The sequence below is a fragment of the Barbus barbus genome (genome assembly GCF_936440315.1).
Source record: "Barbus barbus genome assembly, chromosome: 13".
In the NCBI taxonomy this organism is placed as follows: Eukaryota; Metazoa; Chordata; class Actinopteri; order Cypriniformes; family Cyprinidae; genus Barbus; species Barbus barbus.
The window spans coordinates 23,737,501-23,757,346 of record NC_136741.1 but is presented as its reverse complement, the minus strand read 5'-3'; the positions used below and the strand labels follow the sequence as shown (position 1 = coordinate 23,757,346).

General features: G+C 40.3%; 1 protein-coding gene across 1 annotated transcript in view; it reads right to left on the bottom strand.

Moving 5' to 3' along the window:
* The window catches only part of LOC306878821 (SLIT-ROBO Rho GTPase-activating protein 3-like), a 93,934-nt gene that overhangs the window by 46,384 nt on the left and 27,704 nt on the right, over positions 1-19,846 (bottom strand). Inside the window, exon 3 of the mRNA XM_079431367.1 lies at positions 5,887-6,049. Within this exon, the coding sequence (XP_079287493.1) occupies positions 5,887-6,049 (163 nt within the window). The remainder of the gene's footprint in view (positions 1-5,886; positions 6,050-19,846) is intronic.

Genomic DNA, 19,846 nt, shown 5'->3' with positions numbered 1-19,846 from the left:
GTGATACAATCTGGCAGAAATTGGAGGGCAAGAACTCCAGAAAAGCTGGAAATTGTTCACTGCAAGCACAAGTTTTTTCATTAAGCACACAGACAGAGACCGGCCTAGATAAACACATTCATTCAGACACAAAAAAACGTCTGGTAAAACTCCCATGCCGACAGAATCTGAAGGTACGAGCATCACCTTTCCTGTCAACAGTTCCAAAGCTGTGTGTAGGAATGGTGCATTTCTCTGAGGAGACTCAGAAAAAAAAAAAAAAAAAAAAAAATCAGATGACAAAACAATGCATAATACAAAAAGAAAAGAAAACAAAATGATATTAAAAAGCACGTAAACTGATTTTTCTAAAGTAACATCTGTGCAAGAATAGTGTTGACTGAAACTAAAACTATTAAAAAATTGATTTCGGGAATTTGATGAAAAAGATGAAAAAGTACTAATATTAGTTGAAAAATGTAAACTTTTTTTCTTTTTTTTTGAAACATTGCCAAACATTGGCAGGTAACTGAATTAAGTAGTACAATTACTAAATCTAACTGAAATGAAAGTAAAACTAACCAGATATATTGGACAAAACACAAAAGCACATAACGAAATTACTAATACTGTAATAGTATATAAATAATACTAAAATAACACTACACCACACACTACTGGAATGAAACATTTTGTGATATTTTGATGCAATAGAGAGCTGTCATACTTTAAAAAAATAGTTTCATCCCAGTCTGTCTGATTGAATTACCCCGGTGCCCTTTTATGTTCGTAAAGCATAATGGACCATAATTCCCAGCGATCAATAAAGGCTACAGCATGTGTAGTCAGGCCTGTGCTTAGGGATCAAAAATAATCTCTCTCTACACATGAATGTGTACATACACATACACACTTATCCCTGCAACCAATTTACACATCTAATCATCCATGCTAATGGGATAAGCACCTTACAATATTTCATGCGTATGTGTTGATTTTTTTTTTAGGAAACATGTAGACTCAATACAGCACAACATTGATGAAAGAGATGAAAAAAAAAAATGTTGTTAAGCAAATCATATAAACACATAATCACTGCTCAAGAGACCAAGTACAGAACTGCAAAAATAATATGGACAGTATTGCTCAGATTTTTTATTTTTATTTATTTATTTATTGAGAATTTGATTAGAAATATTTATATTTAAGGATGTACCAATATTTATATTAAAATTATATATATATATATATATATATATATATATATATATATATATATATATATATATATATATATATATATATAAAACTAAGGATTTGCAGCGTGACTTTATTTGTGTTTTTAAAGGTTCATTATAAGTAGGATTGTTAATAAATATTTGTTTTTAAACATATAAATGAAATAAAAATAAAACACAAATGAAATAAAATTTATATCAATACTACATAAATAAATAAATTCCTTGGTCATATGTTGAGTGAAAAAAAAAAAAAACCTGCAATTATTTCCATATGAAAAATTGCGTAACAAGACAGGACATTACATCTAGTAAGATAACGAGGTGTTCCCTTTTTCTTTATCTTCTCAAAAACCCACTGCAAATTCAGGCTTTTGCTGAGCCAAAACAGGCATTATTAAACAGCCGCTGGGGATTGAGAATCAGTATTACTGCATACATCACATTTACAGTGGAGAATATATGGCAACAGCTCTCAGTGGAAACCTCTGATGCAATATTATGAAAGAGCCAAAGCCACTGACACACTGCAGTCTCTTGCCGCTGGTAACACTAGCGTAAGACTGTTCAAAATGCTGTCAAGCTACAGTACATGTTTCCCAGCTGTATTTGCTGCTCATTCATCCTCATCCGACTCACCAGCAGAAAGTTCTGCTGACCTCAGGTGTGCGTTTCTCATCTCTCTGTGTGCTGGAATCCTCTGGCCTGGACAAAATTGCTGTAAGTGTTTACTAACTGCTACTGAACGTCTTAAACACGTAATTAAAGAAAATGTTAGAGCTTAAGGATGTAAGGAAGTAGGGTGATTAATCGATTAATTGAAAAAAAATCACGATCTCGATTCATACATAAATGCGATCTCATTTCTAAATGACGGCGATTCACTTCCGTGTATTTCCCTGCATTCAGATCATGCTGCATTCACGCGTTATTGGTCACACTCACACAATAACAAAACACTATTAATTCACCAATCAATCATAAATCTCGATCACTTTTCTCCTCTCCCTCATTGGCCACGTTCCGCTGTCACTCACGTGACGTGTAACAAGGCGGCAGACCTAAACGGAGTCAATAGGCGCGTTCGTATGGCGTTCCGATCGGCTCTTTAATATGACTTTGCTACATGCACTCGTCTCAATGAACGTCTCACTCAACGTCTTATTTTTTTTTTCTTTCTGCTATGTATTCCATTCATTTTAAGACGCAGACGTGACGCAGACGTCACGCAGACGTCACGTAAATCACGCGTGGCAGTGAAGTGTCGAGTCAGACGTCACGCGTCATTCACGTGTGGCAGTGAAGTTATTAATTATTTTTTTCTCTAACACGTATTTAACACTCTACTCAACATGGCTCAGTGCAGTGTGCCAGCGGTTGCGATCGGTTCTTTAATATGACTTTGCAACATGCACTCGTCTCAATGAACGTGACACTTGCGTCTGTCTTATAATAACGTGATGTCTGCGTCTGTGATTTATATATAGGATATTGTGTGTGTGTTGTTTAACCCACATTTTGAGGGCCAAATGCCCCCACAAAGATAGAAATATGAAGAAACAAACTTGATATAGGCTATTGCATTTTTATAGCTTATTGTTGGGGTTGTTATTGTGTTTTTTTATATAGTTTTAAAAGGCCTAGGCTACAGCACTTTGGTAGACTAGAAAACAGACAACTCGATCGCGTTTTCTGTAGATCAATGCTGAAACTATCGGTTGTTTGGAACTATTGGCTGCTCCATGACACGCTTTACTTCCGCATTCCTAAGTTCCTATGGAAGCCTATGGGAGTGTCGCAACTCTGTTTCACAACGGCTCTGGTGCTGACACGCCGTCATAGTGATGACAGCCAATCACATACTTTTCTGGTGCTGCATGAACGGGATTGGATAGCGTCTGCGCTAGGGTATTTGCATAAAGCGATCTGATTGGCTGACGCCTGCGTTGGCGCTTGAAAAGTTGAAAAGTTTTCAACTTCTGCCGCATGCAACGCCAGTGAAGCGATGCGAGGGACCCACAATTCAGTTCGGCAACGCTTGACGTCACTCCATTCAAAGTAAACGAGAGGCGTTGATGTCAACGCCCCGTGTGAATGTGAATATTTTTATTTATTATTGTTAATGTTCTCTTATGTTCAACAACTTAAAGCTTTAAAATTATTAACTTTAAGGGGTCTAAAATGAAGAAAAGAGACAATTTTTTGTTACTCCAGCACGTTATTATACTGAATGCCCTGTGTTTTTTTTTTTGTGGTTTTTTGTACTTGAGTGCAATACATTTTGGTTGAAAAAATTAGAATCGTGTAAGAGAATCGTGATCTCAATTCCCATGGAGAAAAATCGTGATTCAGATTTTAGCAAGAATCGTGCAGCCCTATAAGGAAGGCTATTCATTATCATACCAGACGGCAGACTCATGTTGCTAGACTGGTGATTCTCAGTTACTTTGGTTTTTACACTGGACATCAAGGAGTGATCCAACTGTACAAGAGCACCAAAAGTAATCAAAAATTTCCTCTAAAATCACACAGTTTTATGAATTGTGAATATGTTTTATTGCCTCAGTGTTGTAAAGATGATTATAAAACATCAACTTTTTTCATTTGGTTCATTATAGTGAAATAAAAACAATGAACAACACAACAAGAGTTGTTTCATTCATGAACAAATATTGTATTATTGTACATTTGTAGCATTGTATGTTAATTTTGTGAATACACTCATGAACCTGAGTACAATTTTGTTCTCATGTGTCAACATGTATAGAATGACAATAAAATTAACTGAAGTGAAATAACTCTTTTGAACCCTTCATTTTTATGAATCGTTTAAAAAGACTAGCATATTAAAGTGAAGTGTTTATGAGTTTACATTTTTATAATAGTTTTACTAGGTATAATAGTTTGACACTAGAAATGCAATTTAAAGGTTTCTTCATTTTATATCCACATATTAATAAAATTTATGATTATTGGTGATAACCTTTGTAAAAAAAAATATATATATTAATGGTGTTCATATTTTTGTAATACAGCAAGTTATTCTTGCTCTCTGTATACTACATTAAAACAAAATAAAATGTGTTAAAACAAAATGTTTTGTTTTTAAGCAAAATGGACATTCTAACTGTAAAATGCCTAAATAAATCAAAACTGAATCAAACTCTATTGTAATCTGAATCAGATAAATAATTAGAAGTGAATTAGAATCAAATCACCAAATCTGTAAAGATAAGCAGTCCTGTTTGTAAATATGAGCCTGTCACATCACAGCAGCATTCATGCATGCATTCATACTGAGTAGGGTATCTTAGGTGACCTTGAGTACACTCACTGCAAGCAATTAACAGTTTCCCAAGGTGCTCTGGGTGTGTTTTATTGGTTCACAGTCACCTCACTGAACCACTCTCCTATGAATGGTGGCTGGAAGCCTCACCTACAGGAAAAGCAGCCAGGTGTAAACACGCTAGAAGTGTTTGGATTACACCACAGGAATCCAGGCTATGTGTTGACGGCGTTCCAACTCATATAGTCCAGACCCCATAAGTCACACCACAGAGAATACAGCCAGTGGCAGCACTCCTCGCCACAGTATGACTTTAACTCTGAGAGGATGTGCATAAATAGGCTGTAGTCACACTGTGAGACAGCATGCGTTTAGACATGCACATTCATTTTGTTGCATACCATCCATCTGCAAGCATTTAAAATCAGCCTAAAATTCCAATGGTACAGCTAAAACAAGAAAGCAGGAGGTAGATGTTGCTGTGCTAAGAAAAATGTCTGCCAAGAAATTGCATGCAAATGTATGAAGTCAACTGGCTGTGTGAAAGAATACATAATGATTTTGGAGTGGCTATTATGATTTTCCACATTTGGAAAGGTTAGATGTTTCCTATGGAAGATTTGCGACTTCTTAATTGCACAATTCAGACTTTTTTTCTTGCAATTCTGAGTTTATATAACACTTTTTTCCACAATTCTTAGAAAACATGGTCATAATTGTGAGATATAAACTCAGAAATGTGAGATTTAAATTTGCAATTCTGAGAAAAGAGTAGGCATTTTGAGATATAAGCTTGCAAATGTGAGAAAAAAGTCAGAAATGTGAGATAAAAAGTTGCCTTTTATTTTTTTATTCTGTTGTTGAAACAAGAAACAAAATGTAACAAAACAAAAAAAATTCTGAGATGTAAACTCAGATTTCAGAGAAAAGTCACAATTGTGTGATATAAATTAAGAATTGCAGGAATTCTGACTTTTTTTCTCAAAACTGCAAGAAAATAGCCAGAAATGTTAAATAAAAAGTCAAAAATACATGGTGGAAACAAGCTTTCATAGTCTCCAGTAGATTTACTGCTAGAAAACATTTTGTGCAGTCCTAAAAGGCACAATAGACCTAAAATAAATAAATAACTCAACTTGTTTTCATGGATGTATACAAATTTATACACAATTAAAATATGCGCACAATACTGAATCCCACAATGCAATGCATTTTATCGATTTTGAATCCAATTTTGTATTAAAAAATATGTCTTGGCACTTAAAAGTCTGATCAAATAGTGAGTATTAACACAAAGGTTTCTGTAAGCTAAAAGTGGACATGAGATTATCATGGTATTTAAATGGATGTGAGAAGAAAAAGAAGGATGTCAAAGCTACAGACCTTTTTGAAGAGCCGGATGACGTCCTCGCTGATCTGAGCCAGACGAACAATGACATTATTCATGTAGATGTCGTTAAGTGTGGCATGATCTCTGCTTTCTCTTCGAGTCTGGTTCAAAACCAAATACCAGCAGTTTACTGAAGAGAGGAGGTGTTGTTCTTTCCTGGAAGGATAGAGAAAGATATAATAATGTTAAATACTGTGCTAAGTTGGCTTGCTTGATTCTGAATTTCTTCCTTTCCCACTTAAATGTTTAGCTTGTTCTCCATATAACATTTCATCTTCCCATAATTGTCAGATTTTCAGACGAAATTTTCGAAAAGATGAAAGAAGATATTTTGAAGAATGTTGGTAACCAAACAGTTGACGGTAGCCATTGAGTTACATAGTACAGGCAAAAATACTATGGATGTATTTCAAACACATATCTTCTTTTGTGCGCAACAGAAGAAAGAACCTCAGACAGGTTTGGAACAACTTAAGGGTGAGTAAATAATAACAGAATTTTCATCACTGGGTGAACTATCCCTTTAAGTCTCCAATACCACACTACAGTACTCGGCACCTGACAGTAAACTGATCACTTAATACCTTAACACGGCTAAAAATAATGACGCCGAGACAGAAATCGTCCTAGCTTGAACTTAATCAGCTTATGGAACCATAAGCTTGTGTTCTGTGCTAACCCTTCACCTCTTTTCTTAGTCCTATCTTCTTAACCAATCAACAAGCTGAAGAACGGAGAATGCAGAAATAAATAACTGAGAGTTGAGAGTACTGAAAGCTGAGCGATAGCAGGATGAGGCTTTGGATAAACGACACAAGGAGCAAAGGCAATTACTTCAGAGAGTATCTGGACTAAGGGGAAAACATCAAAGTGTGGCCTCTTGCAAGAGTTAGTGAAATGCTAATCGCTGCTAATGAGGAACGTATATCTCCCTGCTGCATGTGGCGAACATTATTAGCCCTGTAATCTGCCCTCAAATAAGGATAAACAGTAAACAAAGAACAATATGCCAACCAGTACCCTATTAATGCTGTTTTTGGGAGCTTGACAAGCTTACCAAAAACTAGTATAGCTTAATATATAGAGACATCTGTAAGTATTCTGCAAGATGATTTCCCAAAACAATTTATATGTTTGGACAACCTGTTTGAAAGCAGACATACTTTTTTCATTTTGGTGATGACAAAGGTGCACTTCTTCTTTAAGAAGCCACCAGATATAAGTTTTACAAATGACTTTTGTTGGTGTAACCTAGTGTAGTCAAGTTGATACATATAAATAATATTTTGACTTGTATTAAGCAGTTAATTTGACTTCACACTTTTCAGGTCACTTTAAAAAAAAACTACTTTATAGAGCATGAAATCAGCATTTTAGAATGATTTCTGAAGGATCATGTGACACTAAAGACTGGAGGAATGATCATGAAAATGCAGCTTTGCCATCACAGAAATAAATTACATTTTAAAATATATTAAAAATGTAAATAGTTAGTTTGAATTGGAATAATATTTCAGAATTTTACTGAATGATCACCATTATTGGTATACTATGGTATTTAAATTCATTTATAAAAATAAATAAAATAATTGCCATAATAAATAAAAAAATAAAAAAGTATTACCATAAGTCCAAGAAACATGGTAAAACAAGGTACAAAGCATTTAATTAGTGCCAGCCCTAGAGATCTGTGCTGTGGATTCTCAGTAAAAAGGTATGAGAATGTCATATGACTTACAAAACACAAATGAATAAGTAGCACTGTCTGTTCATGCATAGATTCCGCTTCAAGATAAACTTTATATTCAGAAGATATGAACTGCATTTACAAGAATGAGGAAGAGGAAGAGGAAGGAGTGTAATGCAATGTGCCAGATCACGCATATGCCGCAGCAAGGCCCACCGAGAGAGCTGAAAGATGAAGAGCTCAAAGTGTGGCTGTGGAAAATGATCAAAGATATTTTTTTTTTTTTTTTTTTGCCCATGCTTTTGAAACTGGCAATTGTAGCACTAGGCCATAGGCTAGATCTCTACAATAGATTAGAAATCGCCTTATTTTATCCAAAACTGCGGAAAGACTTTCTCTGGCCCTTTTCTATTATTCTTCTTTACAATTTTTTCAATATTCAGAAAATAGATCAAAAGCCCTGCTCCGACTCTACAATCAAGGCCTGAAAAAAGGATCATATGATTCATAATCACATTTCTCCAATTGCTTTTTTCAATGTTCATGGTCCATGGTTCACAATCCATACAAAGAGCCAAAGATCACATAAAACTCTAAATTTAATTTCAAAGGCTTTGAAACAAGAGTGCAATGCTCTGAGGCTCTCACATACTTTATGTTTTCTTTATACTATGTGTAGTTAAAATGGGTTTGGGTAGAGACAATGCACATCCAGCTAACATTGGAGATATAAAACGGGTTGTAAATCTACTTGTTCCATTTACAAAAAAAGTAAATACCGAAACATTATTTTCACGATGCTACTAAAACAGTTCTGTTAAAATTAATGATTCGAAAAGATTAATGAATCAGTCTGCTCATAAGTTTGTATGAATAAGCCCAACGACTCTCACTCAAAGAGGCTCTTGATTTACTGAAATCTTTTACTGAATTAAACGCAAGTCATTATATTCATCTTGTTCTCAAAAGTACTACAAGAATCATACATATAGTTAGGAATCAGAATTATTAGATTCTAATGTCTAAAGTGAACACAAACTCAAATACAACTACAGAAGCACAAATTTGTGCACCTTTACAGAAATTCTGACCACATGTACAAGTTTCTTCTTACCATAAATAAAATATGTATCTGATGATATACATCTGTTTTCAGCTTATAAATATATAGTCAGCTGTTTTAACACACAACAGCCGCCTTGGGACAACTATACACCGCGCTGTGCTGTGATTGTTTGTGACAGGAGACAGGGGCTTCTGGAATTTGGTGATTTCCTTTTTGTGGGCCGCTTCAGTCCTCAGAAAGCCTCTGGCACAATAACAATATTTAAATAAAGTTCTTATCATAGCTTGGCTGTAAACACTTGCCTGTGATGTTCAATAACAACTGCAAAAAAAGAGTTTGCTTCAAAATACATTTATTTTTTTCAGTATTTAAATGAAGTGCATCTGAGTGATAGTTCATGGTTTTGTTTTATTGCTGTTTTTTCCCCACAATTTTTAAGTTGCACGGATTTGTTTAATCATTTTGTACATTTGTAGCAGGACATTCAAAAGCATAGCAAACAAAACAGTTTTGCACCCTCATGTGTTCCACAGAAGAAAGAACATGAAAGTGAGTAGATGGCAAAATGTTCATTTTTAGGTCAATGATTCCAACCAATGAAAGCACTTGAAAACTAAAAGATATGTCTCTCATTGTTTCACATCACTCTAGACGCAAAATCTACCAGGTTTACTGCCAGGTTCCTCACACATAAATACAAACACACATGATAAGCAGCTTCAATCGAGCGCACAGCTGCCATTGATCCACAAAACGGACTGATCTAAGAGGTTTCCAGTCAGAACTGAGCATCATGTTGTTGTTAATCTCCACATATCGGATCCTTGTAAATAACTCTCTCAAACCCTCTCGAACTTCAGTACTTCACAGCTCTGCAGCATGGTGAGTCAGAAAGTATTAAAAAAGGAGATATGACAGTGTGAATGAGTAAGTAAGTATGGTTTCTGTGGCAGTACCATCACTCTTTTATATCATCTGTGTGAAGTGCAAGCTTATAATTGTATTGCTACAAATTATAATGGGCAGAAGCATGCAAGTATGCATATGTAACATGCACATAGATTTTTAAAAAAAGTGACACATTTTGTGTGTATTATTGTGTCTTTTTTAACCTTTAAGGCTATGCAAGCGATCTAAAGATCTCTAATCCTATGCTAAGAAGCGATAATAAGCAGTTATCCGTATTGTACTCAAAAACACCCACGCAGAGTATGAGTGGGGTTCAAAATCACTTCACACTTAGCTTCATTACAGCAACACAAGCCATAAAACCCAATTATACAATCGCACTCACTGCCCGCCACAATATTTATTCAAGAAAGTGTTTTTTTTTATGTTCCAAGCCTGATATATCTTTATCAAAGAGCTTTTAATCCAGTCTGGGGTGGCTTGCTCAAGCTTATCTCCCGACGGAAAAGCAGAGGAAGGAATCAAGTGCCAAATCAGGAACTGTAGTGGAAACAGAAACGGGTGCACAGGCTCCCCAGTTCAAATGCATTTCCGCCTTTTAAATAAGCTTCAATAAATTGCAATTGCACATTTTTCTACTGCCAATACATCCACAACCTGGTGCTGTGAGCATGTAAGGAATGCTGTCTATAGCTTTGTGTGAGAAACAGACCAAAATTGAAATCATTATTCATGGAAATCATTTTGTTTCTCACTGGAATTTGTGAATTCAATTTAAAAAATCTGCAAGACTTGTGCTTGAATTGGATCACTACTATTTTCAAGTATAACTTGGATTACCCGGTCACAATCTTTAGCTGTAAGCCCCGAAATAAAAATTCACCTGAAACAGACCAAAATTGAAGTCATTATTCATGGAAATCATTCTGTGTCTCACGGGAATTTGTGAATTCAGTTCACAAAATCAGTCTGCAAGATCTGTCCTTATTGGATTACTACTATTTTCAAGTATAAATTGGATTACCCAGACACTGTCCTGTTATGCTGTCCTGAAATAAAATTCACCTATTCTGTTATGTTAATGTATGTTATAAATCTTGCTGTGCGTGATTCATTCATGTATATGTGCATTTTTGACTTTATAATTTTTCATCTTAATGTCAGAACTTGATCTATCTCAAGTTCAAATTCATTTCTGAGTGCAACGCCCACATCTCAAAATACAATCAACAAGTCATGGATAGAATCAAGTCCAGCCCTACATTTTTTGTTTTTTAGTAATCTTTGCACTCATATGCACATCACAATATAGAAGACAAATCCTCTCGCTACTTCTGACACATCACAACTTTAATAGGCCACTGGAGGAAAACATAATTGTGAATATCTTTCAGTCTGTTGGCTATGCACAACTACAGTATAACTTAAAAAACAGTGTATGCATTATATGAACAAATTTGATTGTGCTTTATGGGTTCTGGCATCCTTTTTGAAACTTGAAAGCACTATTAATTGCATGGAAAAGACCAGTAAATTATTCTCGTTTTGCGCTCTACAGATGAAAGAAAGTCTCACGGGTTTGGATTGCCATGCATATGAGTAAATGATTTTTCATATTTGGATGAACTAATCTTTTAATGTCTAAGTCTGAGAGATTCACTTTCCCAGCACACACAATCCCAAGGACTTTGGTACGCTCTCTGAGAGGCTTGGCAGTGAGTGAATGAAGGATGGAGGTGGAAGGCAGGTGCTGCCGTGCGAGGAGCGGAATGCAGCAGGAACGTACCGCAGGGCAGTTTGATTTCAGGCTCCTGTCCAATAGGCTGCAGCAAATGTAGTCTGCATGCTGCCACATCTACACCAGAGCTGCATCTCACCCCAAAATCTCATTGTTTTCTTACATTACGCTTATACTAACCAAAACGCTTCTTTAAAGGCAGCTATAAATTAATAAATAGAAGTAAGAGTGAAGACCAATCAGTAAAATAACATCAACAACGGTCAAAAAAAGTCCTGGCAGACTATGGGCACTGCTTTGTACCACAGGCAAATGCATGAAATCCTTGTATAACTTATAACAATATGAGCTTATGAATTAATACTGAATGAATAAATGCCACATCACTATGATCAGCATGTATAAAATATGTAATATAAATTACTTAGGGGTTAATATTGTCAGAGAACGACCAGGCTTTCCTCTCAACCAATTGCCACGATCCACGTCACCAGAGTTCTAATCACCCGCACCTGCACCTCATCAGCGAACAATCACCACACACTTAAAAGCACTCTCCTCAATCACAACAGGGTCCGATCTTGTTGTAACATACAAGGACCGACGCTCTCAAGACTCATAGCTGAGTATACTACCTGACGATACTTACCTGTTGAAACTTACCTCTTGTTCTGCTCCTCTTCATCTTCCCCATCCGCAGATCCAGACGCTCGACGACGGACACTGTTGTGGTTACCACTCACTGGACACGTATCACGGCACACAGAGCACTCCCCTGCACGCTGGAGGTTCCCGCTGTCATCATCCCTGTCAAAGACACAGTGACTGAGTTTATCCCGGCTCACGGGTCTCCTGTAACTCCATTGACTTCTACTCATCTCAAGAATACCAACCCCTCAGTTCTTCCGATTCCAGATTCACTATTAAACACCTTTGTTCTTTCACAATCCTGCTGTGTCTGACAAGTTCATTACAGAAGATCGGACCGACACAGAAGATGGGCGAGCTCGCGCAATTTTTTGAGCTGGCTCACGCCATCCAGGACCCCATCCACTATTTGATGGCATTTGCGCCTCTCGCCCTCGCCAGCTCACTCGAGGATGAGACCATCAAGATGCTGCTCCGGCTCGGGCTCACGCACCACCAGCAGCGAGAGCTCCCAGACACCTCCGACCTCACTTGGAGAGAAGCCATCATCCGGTGTCTGGAGAGTCTCCGACCCCGAGCCGGAGCCTTATCCCCGGCGAAGTATGTTCCGCCCGCGGCGACGTGGAAACCGCCGCAACAGGCGACGAACGTTGCGCCGTTTACGGCGATGATGGTCCCGTCCAGCCCCGCACCTCCCGTGCGCCCTCTAATGTCCGCGCTGCAAGAGCGTCCTCTAATGTCCGCGCGGCAAGCGCGCCCTATAATGTCTGCGCGGCAAGCGCGCCCTCTAATGTCCGCGCTACAAGAGCGCCCCTTTGAATCCGCGCTGCAAGAGCGCCCTCAAGAGTCCGTGCTGCAAGAGAGCCGTCCTGAGTTCCCGCTGGTTCCGTCCAGCCGTCCTGAGTTCCCGCTGGTTCCGTCCAGCCGTCCTGAGTTCCCGCTGGTTCCGTCCAGCCGTCCTGAGTTCCCGCTGGTTCCGTCCAGCCCACCTGAGTTCCCGCTGGTCCCGTCCAGCCCACCTGAGTTCCCGCTGGTCCCGTCCAGCCCACCTGAGTTCCCGCTGGTCCCGTCCAGCCCACCTGAGTTCCCGCTGGTCCCGTCCAGCCCACCTGAGTTCCCGCTGGTCCCGTCCAGCCCACCTGAGTTCCCGCTGGTCCCGTCCAGCCCCGCGCCGCAAGAGCGCCCTCAAGAGTCCGCGCCGCAAGAGCGCCCTCAAGAGTCCGCGCCGCAAGAGCGCCCTCCAGCGTCTCCGCTGGTCCAGTCCAGCGCTCCTTCGTCTCCGCTGGTTCTATCCAGCTTCGCGCCTCCCGTGCGCCCTCAAGTGTCTGCGCTGCAAGAGCGCCCTCAGGAGTCCGCGCTGCAAGAGCGCCCTCCTGCATCTACGCTGGTCCCGTCCAGCTCTCCATCGTCTCCGCTGGTTCCGTCCAGCTCCGCGCCTCCAGAGCGCCCCCCAGTGCCCGCTCCTCCAGAGCGCCCTCTAGTGCCCGCTCCTCCAGAGCGCCCTCTAGTGCCCGCTCCTCCAGAGCGCCCTCTAGTGCCCGCTCCTCCAGAGCGCCCTCAAGTGCCCGCTCCTCCAGAGCGCCCCCAAGAGTCCGCTCCTCCAGAGCGCCCCCAAGAGTCCGCTCCTCCAGAGCGCCCCCAAGCGTCCGCTCCTCCAGAGCGCCCCCAGGCGTCCGCTCCTCCAGAGCGCCCCCAAGCGTCCGCTCCTCCAGAGCGCCCCCAGGAGTCCGCTCCTCCAATGTGGCCCCCAGAGGGGAACTTTCCCAAAGAAATTTTGGGGGGGGGCCATATAGTCTCAGTCTGTGTGGCCAGGCCAAGGGCCAAGGCCACGGAGCACCCCGATCCGCCAAGGCCGCCCAAGGACCCCGATCCGCCAAGGCCGCCCGAGGACCCCGATCCGCCAAGGCCGCCCGAGGACCCCGATCCGCCAAGGCCGCCCGAGGATCCAGATCCGCCATGGTCGCCCGAGGACCCCGATCCGCCAAGGCCGCCCGAGGACCCCGATCCGCCAAGGCCGCCCGAGGCTCCTGATCCGCCATGGTCTCCCAAGGCTCCAGATCCGCCATGGCCTCCCGAATCTCCAGTCCTGCCATGGCCTCCCAAGGCCCCGGATCCGCCATGGTCTCCCGAATCTCCAGTCCTGCCATGGCCTCCCAAGGCTCCGGATCCACCCTGGTCTCCCGAATCTCCAGTCCTGCCATGGCATCCCAAGGCTCCTGATCCGTCCTGGAGGCTTCCCTGTCATATCCTGGTCCTGCTCCAGCCTCCAGGACGCCCGCCCCCCCTCCCCGATGTTACTGTTACGGTGCGGGACGCACCTTCCGGGAGGGGGAGATACTGTCAGAGAACGACCAGGCTTTCCTCTCAACCAATTGCCACGATCCACGTCACCAGAGTTCTAATCACCCGCACCTGCACCTCATCAGCGAACAATCACCACACACTTAAAAGCACTCTCCTCAATCACAACAGGGTCCGATCTTGTTGTAACATACAAGGACCGACGCTCTCAAGACTCATAGCTGAGTATACTACCTGACGATACTTACCTGTTGAAACTTACCTCTTGTTCTGCTCCTCTTCATCTTCCCCATCCGCAGATCCAGACGCTCGACGACGGACACTGTTGTGGTTACCACTCACTGGACACGTATCACGGCACACAGAGCACTCCCCTGCACGCTGGAGGTTCCCGCTGTCATCATCCCTGTCAAAGACACAGTGACTGAGTTTATCCCGGCTCACGGGTCTCCTGTAACTCCATTGACTTCTACTCATCTCAAGAATACCAACCCCTCAGTTCTTCCGATTCCAGATTCACTATTAAACACCTTTGTTCTTTCACAATCCTGCTGTGTCTGACAAGTTCATTACAAATATGTTGTACGGATTAATAGACAGGCTATAGTGAATCACATTACTGAGATCTGTGTAAATTAGAACTGATTAAATAAGATTGTCACCTAATCAAGGGAACATACTTAACCATAAATATCAGTGACCACATTTACATGCCCTTAATTTTAATATTCCAGTTTATATGCTCAGTAGATTTTGGAATACTTAGATATGCATTCATGTTCCTCTACAGGAAGTACTGAAGACATCATTTTTATTATTAATGGTTATTAATTACATTGCATTTTAGTAATTTAGAACAGTAATTTAAATCAACTCATTGAATTCTTCTTATTCATGTCACTGAGACAGCAGCAGTATTATTTCCGTATTATTGAGATATTATTATTTTTATTAATATTTTGAATTTTTCTTTTTTATATATATGTATTTTTTTGTCCATATGGTTTTTATTCACTTTTATTTCAGTTATGTCAACTAGCTAAAACAAAACAATATTTATGTTTTTTGTTTTAGTTTTAGTTAACTATAATAAGAGCACAAATTAGTTCAATTAAGAACAATAAGTAAAATAAAAAATAATTGACATAAAAATTATGAATAATGTAGGAATATCCACGTGCATGTAAATTTCACTGAAACATCTGGCAGAAATAGACCTAATTGATAATGGAAGATAGCAGATGTTCCATACACAAGAATGTCTTTTCAACACTTCTTTAAATCAATTCATTCTGCTTTGTCTTAAGCAAAATGTAAATTGAAATATTCACTTTGTGAATGCATGCAAATTAATGCATTAAAAATCTGTGTGGGCAATGGCTTTTTAGTCATTTCAACCTAGCAAAACAACCTAGTGGTCACAGTTTAAATTACTTTCCTTCAGCCAAGCCACCCTGCAAAATATATGCAGAAGCCTTGACCCTCATTCACGTATACCTTAGTACTAATCTATAGCTGCTTTAATGCACAGAGACAGAGCTGAACTGCAGAGCAGATTGGATTAGTATTCAGGTACTGTGTGTTGCAAGTCTCAGCATCAATATGTATCAAATAAGACCGCAATAACAACACATGCAGGCCAGGGAACGAGGCAAGATAAGAGCAGGAAATAGGGTGAAAATAAAGCTAAACGTGTGCAAACACACACAAGCACACAGATTGTGTTTTGACTGGTAAAGCCCAGCGTGGATGACAAGTCTGCTTTGTGGAGATAGGAAAAGGTATTTATTGACTTGAGACACACGGACACAAACACACAAACGGCCATTACTATTGTAGACGCCTTCTTATCACCTCTAGACACGTCATGGTCTGTCTAAAACTACAGTTGAAGATAGTTGAGGTTCTTTTATGCTGGGATTTTTAACTTTATAAATAAAGAGATAAAAAGGCAAGTGTAGATTGAATAACTTAATCTAGCAAAACCTGTAAAATCTTACTTGTCTATGCATAAAGTTAATAAAGAAATTTACTGAAGGATAATTGTAGCTGCATTTGGTTGCTGTGGGCAGTTGAAGCAAAGAACAGGAAGACATAATTGTGTATACAGTATATTATTTATTACACAGCGCTCCTTGAGTGAATCTCAGGCAGTCACTTTCTTACGTAGTTTGCATTAAATTGAACAGAAGTGACAGTAAAGACATTTTTTCTACTCTCTACTTATCTACTTTGTTGAAAAAAGGTGTCACGGTTTCCACATAAATATTAAGCAGCAACACAGTTATCATAATCGATAACAAAAAGATATGCTAATTGAGCACCAAATCAGCACATTAGATTTCTGAAACATCATGTGACACTGAGGCCTGAAGCACTGGCTGCTGAAAATTCAGCTTTGACATCACAGAAATAAATTCCATTTTATAATAAATAAATAGTATATATAATATAATAATAAAATAGTTGTATTAAAATAGAAATCAGTTATTTTAAATTGTAATAATATAAGTGAGCATATGACCTTTTAAAACATTCATTTATTTATATCAGCATGCGCTGATTTGTGACTGCGTGTTTTGAGTTTGAGCTCCATCAAATTGATTCTTTATCGTCTATTTTCTATCTTAAAAACTATTTTATACACTATCATTTTCGTTTCTATAACGTGTGAATATATCCCCTATAGCATTCTAAAACAAAACCAATCAGAGCGCCTTGTTATCACTAGTTTTATTTTGATTTCTCAAGTCTGCTATAAGTTTATAGCCCGTAAGCATCGGCAGCGTGGCTGCCACTAATCTCGCTTACACTGTTAATACTCTATTCACACACATTACCATTGTTTCACTGTTACTTGCTTAAATGGCGGATTTGTGTATACCTTTGAGTGCAGGTGAGTACACATTCGAGCTGCATTCGGTGCAGCTGGAGCTGGAGGCCGTGGAGAAGCAGATCCGCAACCTGGTGGAGAAGCAGGCCCAGCTGAGAGAGCGGAGAGCCGCACTGGAAACATCCTGGGTTGACACTCACAAGTCCGGGATAAGTATACAGCACGCTGCTAACATTCCCACCACCTCTACTTCGTTTGTTTCTCTGCACAGGCCCTGTGCACCCAGGACGCGATCTTCCCAGTTGTCTTTCACTCCGGCGCCGGGACGCCATGGAGCCTGGGTGCACCAGCAGCGGAAGACGCGAGCCAGGCCCCGGGGCGACGACCTCTCCCCCTCCGGTCTTCGAGATCTGCACTCGGAACAGCTTCGCTCCCCTCCGTGAGACAGAACGCAACGCTGTGATCGTCGGAGACTCCATCATCCGGCACGTCCGTGCTACGTTAGCTGAAGGTAAAGTGCACACTCATTGTTTCCCCGGTGCTCATGTTCTCAATGTTTCTGCGCAGATACCCGTGATCCTGAAGGGCGACGAGAGCATCGGTGCTGTCGTGCTGCACGAAGGGGTTAACGACACCAAGCTGCGGCACTGAAGAGGGACTTCAGAAACCTGATAGAGACGGTACGCAGCACATCGCCCGCGACGCCGATCATAGTATCAGGACCGCTTCCCACGTATCGACGAGGACACGAAAGGTTCAGTAGACTTTTTGCTTTAAATGAATGGTTATTGTCATGGTGTAAAGAACAGAAACTGCTCTTTGTTAATAATTGGAATCTTTTCTGGGAGCGTCCTAGGCTTTTTCGTGCTGGACGCTACGCTCCATCTGACTAGTAAGCCAATTCTCAAATAACTGCTATGATAACTTTTGTTCTACCCACTTAAAAGATAGAAGTACTTGCGTTGTCCAATCTATACAGACTGTCCCATGGCATGAAAATGTCACTTTATGAGGTTTTTTAACATTAATATGAGTTCCCTTAGCCTGACTATGGCCCCCCAGTGGCTAGAAATGGCGATAGGTGTAAACCGAGCCCTGGGTATCCTGCTTCGCCTTTGAGAAAATGAAAGCTCAGATGGCCCAATCTGGAATCTTCCCTTTATGTCGTCATACGGGGAAAGGTTACCTCCCCTTTCTCTGCTTTGCCCGCCCATGAGAAAATGAGTTACGACCGTGTGAGGCGAGCAAGAGACATCATGGCTTGCAAACGAGCGAAGCATTGTTTTTTTGGCACTTCAGATCTGTTCTACTCTATGAACTGTCACATACTGTAATACAACTGAATGCCCAATAAAGCTGTTCACATGTACATATTTTCTGTTGTCATACATAAAACAAGTATAAATAGTAAACACGACCCATTAATAATACATGTTAACCCTGAATCACTCTCACTATACTCCTTAAATCCTGATTTATAATCGCAACATTGTCTGATAAAATCAATAAACATCTAACTTACACTAAAAAGCCATATGCAGTGGTTTTGGCTACATTACTGTTTTGTGTCTGAGTAATAAACTATGCGCATATTAACAGACAAATTATGTTCATATTTAAAAGTCCAAACAGTCAGTAAGCGACAAGTGCTTGGAAACGCTGTTTTGTAAATTATTTATTGATGAGTCTGCTGCTTTAAGGCAAACTGAAAGCGCTGCTTCTCTGCCGCTTGCTGCTCAGAACAGAGGCGACACTGCGTCAGGAGAGTCAGACCTCGCACTCACGGGGCAATACTGGAGACATCTTCCAACTGAATCATTTTTTTTTTTTTTTAAAGTCGCTAGGTTTGTTAGTATGTACCCGTTATGCCTAAAGGGTCTGAAAGTTACTAAATATTGTTCTAAAGTCGCGCTCGTGTGTGAGAGACGCGGGAGCTGATGGCAGGTGGATATTGTTGTGGTCCGGCCAGGTAAAGTCTATGTGTGGTAAACACTGACCGTATCCAGACACAATATTTTAAACTAACCATTCGGAGATGTCCTGCTGTAGCCGCTGAGTTGCAACTTCTTCATCCAGTGCTTCTCCATCCGCATCAGATTCTGGGTCAAACGGAAAAGCTTGAAGGACTGCGTGTCTACGAGCCATTGCGATACATCCACTGTCAACATTAGCGCATGGTACCGTGGCCGCAAGCTGCAGGACACACACCCACCCTCCACCTTGCCCCGCCTCTCTCCTACTCATTAGCATTTAAAGCTACAGACACAGAAATGTCACATCCTAAGGAAAGCTCATTGTGGGACTGGCTCAAAGTGGCTGAAATTCTGCACCAAGGCTGAATTTCGGGAACAAGACTTCAGTTACAGTACTAGGGACCACTTAGGCCTATATAAAAGCATCCAAAAAACAGCATGTCATGGGACCTTTAAATGATCTGAGATGACCGAACACCTGAGAAAAGATGATGCCAACCCCTCAGAGGACCTCAGAGGATGCCAAAGCTCAGACAACATAGAGAATTACCAAATTTTGCCATAAGTTAAATATATTAAGGTTCTGCAATATATAAATATATTGTGGAAACTTAAATTCTTGTAGAGCTGCTTTGCAACGATTTGTATTGTAAATTATTTGTAAAATTGTAAATTATTTTATTTAAATTTTTATTAAAAAAGAAAGCGCATGAATCTATCTCTCCACTGAAAAGACAAAAATTTGTTGTTGATGTATGCAATTGTTTGTGTCTGCATTTGTGTGTGCTTGTTTCTATG